Source organism: Ceratotherium simum, chromosome 11 (genome assembly GCF_057802395.1).
Source record: "Ceratotherium simum simum isolate JZ-2026a chromosome 11, ASM5780239v1, whole genome shotgun sequence".
NCBI classification, from domain to species: domain Eukaryota; kingdom Metazoa; phylum Chordata; class Mammalia; order Perissodactyla; family Rhinocerotidae; genus Ceratotherium; species Ceratotherium simum.
Window position 1 is genome coordinate 365,022 of NC_141910.1, and position 9,088 is coordinate 374,109.

The following is a 9,088-nucleotide window of genomic DNA, read 5'->3' on the forward strand; positions in this document are numbered from 1 at the left end:
AGAAGCGGCGATTTCTCAAGTGACCTTGTCTGTCTCCCTCTTGCCCAGCTAAAGGGGCCAGCCTTGCCATGGTGGATTCAGGACAGACATCTACTTGTGGCATTCTAGCCAGAAGACCAGCAATTGATGAGGTTCTAAGCACCAGTGAAGTGGACTCCAGAATTTCCTCCTCACCTTGTGGGATATCAGCTTAAGTCAAGTACAAATGACAGACATTATGATCCTAAAGAGGAGTCAAGCTGAAATAAAAAAGAATCACCTACCTTGGACTCTACCGTGATTGATGAACTGGAAAAAATATTGAACTGCAGGCTTCAAGATGGATTATCGGACACAAATATTCCAGAACCAGGTAGGGAAACCACCATTCCTCAAACTTTGCAAAGAGCAAAATTGTGCCATTGTGTCTCAGACACACTGGGTGATTTACTGTATGTTACTGGTGTGAGGCAGACCTCTCCAAAGAGGCTGGTTAATTATGATAAATAAAAAACAAAAATGATGTTTCTTGAAATGTTAGACCTGAAGAACATCGATAAGATAGCTTATCAATAGTTTTCAGGATGATGTATAGATGTGTATTTAGTGTTTCCCTCTCTCTCTCTCTCTCTTTTTTTCTCTCTCTTTCCTCCACAAGCAGTTTAGAATTTATTCTAAGAATCTAACTTTGTTGGGGGCCAAACGGGAAGCAGTTTCAGTGATGAGTTTTTTCAAATGCTCCCCCCAAATTTCTGTTTCCATCACTCTTATACAATAAATCCAAGAACATCTCAGACTAGTTTATGGACATTTTGCTTTTCCTCAGTAAATCAACCTTATCAAGGTGCATCATGGACACTTTGCAGAATGGTAAATCCTGGCAGATGCTTCTGAGACATCCTTTGCCTTCAAATAATGAACCACACACATATTAATGATCTCAACTACTTTTCAGTGATCCATTTTATGTTACAACAAACATCACAACAACCATTCCTATCAACTACTGTGTGTGATCAATAAAATAGATTTTGCCACAATTGTTCTTATGATAATTATCTTTTACTAATAGCAAACACTGTTTTACAATAGTCACTCAGTTGCACTCTTCACATTAGATCTCCAATTTACTCACTTAGGAACATATATCCCTGTATGGCCATGTCATCTTTTTCATCCCTATTTTCCAGCCCCCACATCACCCCCTATATCTCTTACATCTGTAAAAGAGTATGTCTTATACATACTCTTGCAGATGCAGATGCAGGAAAACTTTTTTGCATTCTCTGTTTAAAGAATTATAGAAAAGTATTTAATTGACAAAGAAAACTCATACATACAAATATATCATTTCAAAATTATATTTATATATTGCATATGAATTATTGAGAATTCTACTAGGCAAGGTCAGAGTTCACTTTTTATCAAAATTGGTAACAGCCTAATTATTTCTGAAAACCACAAAATGAATGTATTCACATAATCTAAAAAATCAAACACTCTACAATATACAGAAGGGTAGGAAGAGAAAGTGTCATTGCTCCTACTCCTTCCACAACAACCTACCACTGTAATCCCAGGAGATAACTACCAAGCACAGTTGTATTTCCTTCAGGAATTAGCCTCTACTGATATCCATATATATTCAATTAAAATGGGACCATAATCTTATACAATACATACCATTCAGTGGCCTGTATTTTCACAATCAACTTTCATGTGACTATATGGAAACCTACAGCATCCTCTTATTGGCTGCATTGTGCTCCATTACAAAGCTGTATCATAATTACTTTAACCAAACTGCTATTGATGAAGATTTCAGTTATTTTCCATTTTTTCACCTTTTAAACAACATTTCAATGAACAGACTTGTGTATACAGTTGAGCACACTCTTCTACTCATTTCCAACCCTAGGACAGTCTAAGAGGTTTCCTTTTCCTTCCCCCATCCCAGCATTTTCTCCCATGCATGCTGCTTCCATTGAGTGACTTTACTCTCAGTGTCAATTAAGTGTATGAGCTCCAAGTTCAAATCCTAGCTCTGCCACTCACTGTTATGAACAAGTTACTTAACCTCTCTGCACTCAAATTTCCTCATATACAAAGTAGGGGATAATATTAGTTTCCAGTTCCTAGATTTTGGAGGATAATTAAATGTGGTGATCCATGTACAATGTCCAGCACTTTGCAAGTGCTCAATAAATGTCAGCTTTTACAATTGGTATTACTTGTGTCTCTGCAGAGAAAATCACTTTCTATCCTCTTTAGGATCCATGTTGACTATGTCCTCAGTCAACTATTTTGCACACTTAATTTCCACTTGCCACTTTCTCTCTTCTGTCTACCTCCAACTTGATTCCTCTCTTTCCTCATCTTCTGGTGAGATCCACTGCTGATTTTGCTATTCAAGGCAACTTGCAAATCTCCCAGGGAAAGAATCAAGAAAACCTACCCCTAATCTTCAGAATTACAATTCCAATTTCTCTTATAAAACTTACAATTGCAGTGATCAGTCTTATATGGGTCTATTATAATTTATCATCTCTGATCTATTATTAATTTTCAACTATTTGTTGTTGGGTTTTGTTTTTCATTGATTCTGCAAATGTTTGTTGAGCATTTGCCAAGTGAAGATACTGGACTGGGCCCTCCAAATACAAGTCAATGAAATATCAAACAGCTAACAATCCAGTAGGGTAGAAAAAGTCTACCAGCAGATAAAAGCAATTAGGTGGTCTATGCTCAATGACCTGCCTCTGTACTCTGTAAAGTCAGGTCAATTGCTGGCAATAATCCAAGAGAAATTCTCTCTTGAATTGTCTTGAAAGACAGTTAGTTGTTCACAAGCTAACACAGGTGAGCAAAGGTGTTTCCAAGCAAAGGGAGAGTTTTGTAAAAGCTGGAGGCCATAGAAGAACTGCAAGGAGCCTAGGATGGTGGGAGCAACGTATGCTGAGGTGGGGATGGAAGATTAAGAGGGAAACAAGACTGCAACAAGTGAAGCTGGACTCAAAACAAAATGAGGTCTTCAGTGTCCTTGATGGGGTTACTATGGAAACACCACAGCCTGCCATGATTCCCTGGTAGCTCCAAAGTCAGCATGCACCCGGTTCAGCTCAATGAGACATGGTGGGTATGCCTCTGAGTTCTAATCTGTCCTATGACAACTGACAATCAGCCAAGTAAAGTCTACTTTTCTACTCTATTGATCTTTGTTTTTGTTTCATATGTCATCTCTAGCTTAATTCCAAAATACATTTCAAAGTAAGACGTGGGCCTTGATTTGATATACATTTAGTCTATCTTTTTTGAAACAACATCATGGTAAAGGAGAGGTTCAAATATGAAGACATTCTTTAATTATTATTAGCTGAGAGAAGCCAAAGAGTTCCATAATTACATTGAATGAGATTTATCATTTGCAAATCCCCCCACCCCAGGAGAAGGTATAAAGAAATGCAATCTTTTCAATTTGTGTGTCTTTCTTCGTAATTTACATTCAGCTTACTCGCCAAAAGAATAAATAAATAAATAAGAAGCAGCCCAGATTTGGTATATTGCTAAAGAAAGGGATCATCAAGCCATAAACATAAAAATATCATCTTCTAGGATTTTAGATCTCACTGAAGAAAATAAACATCATCTGTCAGGGAAGCCCCAGGGCTTCTACACCTGCTTAAAAAGGGAGTGAAGCTTCAGCAGCTGACCTGGGGCTCTGTTCCCCTTCGGCGAGAAGGGTTTTTGTACAGTGACACAATGGAGAGCTATTACCGTGGTGGACGTTCGGTGCAGGGACCAAGCTGGAAATCAAACATGAGTAAAATCCAAACTTTCCTTCCTCAGTTGTCTGTGTCTTGTGGTCTCTGTGTCTATGAACTAATCTACAAGCTGACTCTTTGAAACCAGGATCTGACATCGTCTAGGGCAAAGATAAAGATAAAGTCTGTAAACAAACTTGAGAACTGATTGCATATTTTCTGTGGAGAACAAGATTCAGTCATTGAGTGAGAATAACTTGTTTAAGTGAGAATTTCAAAAGTTTACTGGGGAGCATAACCAGATGTTCTGAACAGAGCCTGGCTCAATTGTCAGAAAGGAAAACTCAGTTTTTGTAAGGGAGGGAGGTTAAGAGGAACCACTGTGTATACACGTTCGGCCAGGGGACCAAGCTGGAGCTGAAACGTAAGTACTTTTTTCAACTGATTCTTTGCTGTTTCTGTCTAATTGGTTTGATTTTTGTTCCTTTCTGTGTGTTTTCATTAGTTAGAAGTCAGGGATAAAACAAATTTCATTCCCAGATTAGGGACAGAGGAGGGAAAAATGTTCCACAGGAGGCTAGCCAACAGGTAATTTTTAAGATTTCCAAATCAAAATAACTTAGTTGGGGCAGGGGGCTTGCTGGCCTTTCCGGGCAGGTTTTTGTAAAGGTGGAAGTTAAGGGGAAGTCACTGTGGTTCACTTTCGGCCAGGGGACCAAACTGGAGATCAAACGTAAGTACATTTTGCTCATTATTCGTGAGGTTTTTGTCCCGTTGTATCATTTGTGGAAGTTTGTGACATTTTGGTTAAATGAGCCATTCCTGGTAAGTAAATGGCAGAAAAAGTAAATAGCAGAAAACCAGAAAATAGCTAACTTTTAAGCTGAGCAAACAGACCAATTGTTGAGTTTGTGAGATGAGTAGGATTTGTGGGGAGAAAAGGAAAGAAATAGCTGGATTTTTCTCTGAATTAGCCTTTCTCACATGATTGGCTTCAGAAGGAAGTTTTTGTTGAGGGGGGACAGTTAGATCCCTCACTGTGGCTTACTTTCGGCCAGGGGACCAAGCTGGAGCTCAAACGTAAGTGCACTTTTCTAATCCTTTTTCTTATCGAGTTGTGAAATTTGGGGATTTTCATGTTTGAGATATGAGTTGAGTTCAATTCCAAAGAAAATGGGATTCTTCCGAAAATCAGATGGGTAAGAGACTGAAAATCAGTTGGTCTCAGGGAAGAGCAAAGAGCTAGTTAGTTGATGTGGCATGTAAATTGCCAGATTTTCTCTGTATCTGTGAATCTAATGAAGTTAGCAGCAAAGAGGGGTTTTTGTTGAGGGAAAAGTAATTCGGCTAATATTGGATCACCTTTGGCCAAGAGACACATCTGGAGATTAAAGGTAAGTAATTTTCCTGTATTGCCTTTTAAAATTGGGTCTAAATGCCAGCATTGACTTTTAGAGGCTTAAGTGCGAGTTTTGTGGAGATGGGTAAATGACAGCATTTCATATTTATCATCAGTCTCAAAAGTTAAACTCAGCTCCAAAAATGGATTTGTAGACAAAAAGATTAATTTAATCTAAATTGAATGACTCAAAGGAAAAAAAATTAGTGTAAATGAGAAAGGAACTCTTGCGGCTCTAACGAGCAAAAGTGAATTAATTTTCATTCAGTTTTGCCAAATATTGTATTGATTTTTGCTCGTCCTGTATGATACAGAAAAGTAGAGAAATGTATTTCTTAGTCTGTTTTCTCTTTTCTGTCCGATAAATTATTTGACAAGATAACAATAAAAATCAATAGGATGCACTGAAAAATCAGTAAGTTAGGAAAGTATACCTGTTTGCCACATAAAAGATGCAGCATAATTGAGAATTAATAGCAATGTCATTTTTAGAGTCTAAAATGAGTGATAAACTGTCAATATTCAAAAATTTTACAGATTTTATATCTTGACAGATATCTCCTTTTTTTAATCCAATTTCTATATTAGACTAAACTTGATCTTTTATAAAGATGGTTGTTCTCAAAAGCTCAGTTTTGAAGAAATTTGTTTAAATGAAGGAAAATAAAATAATTTCATTTTATTAAATGCCCACGCACTTGTAGAAGAATAGGAAATATTTTAATATGTTCTTTTATTTGTCTCAGTTATTACGTGGCCATGTTTTTATATCGCCAAGGAAGCCGTGGCACAGCTAGCGTGGTTTGCAGACCTCATGGCGATCTTTTTTCGTGACTGAATGACTTTCGTGGCCAGGCCACAGTGCTCGTGTGTCAGTGTGCCTGGCCGCTAAAAGCCACAGCCACTCCCCGTTAGCCGGTTGAACTCCGCTGTGGCCTGCTTTCCTGACACAGTGATACAAATAATGCCGCTAACGGAAGACAATAGAAATATGGTGGGCATTGAGCTAACATGGGAAAAACAGAGAGAAGCCTGATTTATTAGAGATTTCAGGAATTAAATTCGCATTCATTATTATATCCTCTTAATGGAAATTTCATTAGGGGCCTACAAAGAATTTAAAGATTTTTTTTCAGTGATATGTAATTATTTCAATATCCTCTCATTGAATGTATTTAAATAATAAAAGCTGAATCCAAAAGAAAGAAATATACATAACTCTTTCAGAGTAAAATCACTACCAGGAAAAATCTAAGTTAAGGCCGTCTGGCCACTGAGGTTTTGATCACATTAAACACCATTAAGCCATATTAACTGATAAAAAATTAGATAAATTTGTGATATGTTTTTCATTTTTAAAAATTTAGTGGCTTGGGTAGGATTATATTTCAGTTGTACAAAATATCTAATCATATGTAAATACCATTAATAAAAACTTAATATAAACATATTTTCCAATACTTTCATTCTGTGATAGAAAACTTTTAATCTGGGTATTTCAATCTCCTACCCTCTAAAATAGTTTGGTAATTTGTTGCTGTTGTTTACTTCAGCTGATGCTTAAGAAAGATTATTTTTGGTCTGTAGCAATTTGACAGGACCGTTTTAGGGCTATTTTAAAACTCTTTTAAAACTGTTTAAACTAAGTATGATAAACTATTTTAAAATTATTTTAGGGCCTTTTAAAAACTCTTTTTTAGTGCATTTTAAACTCCATTAAAAGCTAATAATATGTTTTGCAAGAACTTCCATATCAGATATACTATTATTTAATATGTTAAGGCGGGGTAGAAAATTTAAAGGTATCAAGGATTCACCCAGATAGGATTATTTTCCTAGAATATTTCTCCTCCTTTTTTTCTAGAATTTATGTTATTTTTCTGCCAAGTCTATTTTATAAAATTCTCTGAACAAAATTGGTAATGATGGTTAAAAGAGCAGAAAATATCAAATTATAAAAAGTTCAGTATCTTCTGTTGAACTGCTTGGTTAACATGGAGGTTAGCTTTATAAAAACCTGTTCACTTATCAGGTGACTTCTCCCAGCAAAGGATTCTTGATTTGTTATTTTAACTCTTATTCTCTGACCTGAGGGCCTGAATGCCCACAGAGGGGGATTTCCAGGAGGCCATCTCGCAGCTGCTCAAGGTCAGAAGTGAAGTCAGCCGGTTCCTCCTAAGCAGGTGTCCAAAATTACAGTTGACTTTTCCTGGTCTGGCTGAACATGGCCCCATATGGTGGCAGCATCAGGCCAGGGCACGGATCTCGCTTTGAGGCCCTTGTGATGGGTGGGAGAGTTGCTAGCCTGACCACAGAGGGTGAAGGGGCTGATCCCCACCTGGGCACAGACTCAGGGCTTGGGGCCTACTCCGCAGAGTGGGTCTGGCCCCACCACGCCTAAAGGAAGCCCAGGAAGGGAAAGGCAGCCTGATGTCACTGCACAGTCCTAGGAGAGCCACAGGGGAAATTATCTTCTGTGTTACAAGGGGCCAAGAAGTGTTCTCGCTTCTAAACTCTGAGGGGTCAGATGAAGTTGCCTTTGTTTCTTTGCCTGAAGCACTGCATTTACTGCAGGAGACAGGGAACACTGTTAAAGGAAATAAAGGTGAAGTCAGAAAAGTATGTGAAAAAGGCCTTAGAATGGCTACAAAGACTTAAAACATTTTACCACTTTCTTAAGGGGTAGGGGCTAGAGAAAAACTCAAAATCATGGAGATTATAAATATCCTTCCTGGCCTTCCTCATTGCTACATTTACACAGAATAAGCATGCTGCTCTCTGTATGTCTGTCTCCTCTGGGCTCTGGGATTGCCCACAAGAGGAGAACTTCTCTATAACTTAAACACCATTCTCTGTGCTTCCTTCCTCAGGGAATGATGCTCAACCTTCTGTCTTCATCTTCCCACCATCTTCGGAGCAGTTAAAGACTGGAAGTGCCTCTGTCGTGTGCTTGGTGAATGGCTTCTACCCCAGTGACGCCAGTGTCAAGTGGAAAGTGGATGGCAGTGACAAAACCACTGGCATCCAGAACAGTATCACAGAGCAGGACAGCAAGGACAGCACCTACAGCCTCAGCAGCACCCTGACGCTGTCCAGTACAGAGTACGAAGTTCATAATACCTACGCCTGCGAGGTCACCCACAAGACCCTGAGCTCTGCCCTGGTCAAGAGCTTCAACAGGAAAGAGTGTTAGAGAGAGAGGCCCCCAGGCCCATTGCCTGTGCCTCAGTCACAGCATCCCTCCTCCCCCACCCAGGCCTCGGCCCTTTTCCCACAAGAGACCTACCCTTATTGCAGTCCTCCAGTCTCTCTCCCACCCCCATCCCCTTCCCCCTCTTTGGCTTTAATCATGCTAATATTTGGGGGAAAATGAAAAAATAAAGTGAATCTTTGCACCTGTGATTTCTCTCTCCTTCCTGATTTACTGGTTGTTATACATTGTTTTTCTAATTATCTAGTTTACCTTCTAAGGAACTAAATAGTGAGTTGCCAAAAAATACACCATCATTTATAAAAACCATCCTCCTCCATTCTACCCTACCTTACTGTCCTCTACAAGACACTCCACCATGAAACCCATAAGCCACGGATCTTCACTCCCCACTCCCCTGGGCTGTGGGAGGAGAAGCTTGCTTCTTTGTTTTCCCCTCTTCAGCAGGGGCTCAGAGTCCTTTCAAGGGTGACAGTTCTTACGATTACACATATTCTTCAATCCAGTTGAATCTAATTTACTGAAAGCAAATTTTTCAAAAGAAGGAAACAGCTATGAAGAGTGTCATTCATTGTAACATTATATAAAATAAAACAACGAGAGGCTGGCCCAGTGGATAGCAGTTAAGTGCGCGTGCTCCGCTGCTGGCGGCCCGGGTTCGAATCCCGGGCACGCACCAACACACCGCTTGTCAGGCCATGCTGTGGCGTCGTCCCACATAAAGTGGAGGAAGATGGG

General features: G+C 39.1%; 1 gene segment (V, D, J or C); it reads left to right on the forward strand.

Moving 5' to 3' along the window:
- Positions 1 to 249: 249 nt before the first annotated feature.
- On the forward strand, positions 250 to 8,541 carry LOC101396658 (Ig kappa chain C region, B allele-like; the record flags this gene model as incomplete). The annotated part of the segment is given in 2 exon segments: positions 250 to 352; positions 8,010 to 8,541. Coding segments are annotated over 2 exon segments (426 nt in total), but the record flags the coding sequence as incomplete, so codon positions are not given.
- Between the last annotated feature and the right edge of the window lie 547 nt (positions 8,542 to 9,088).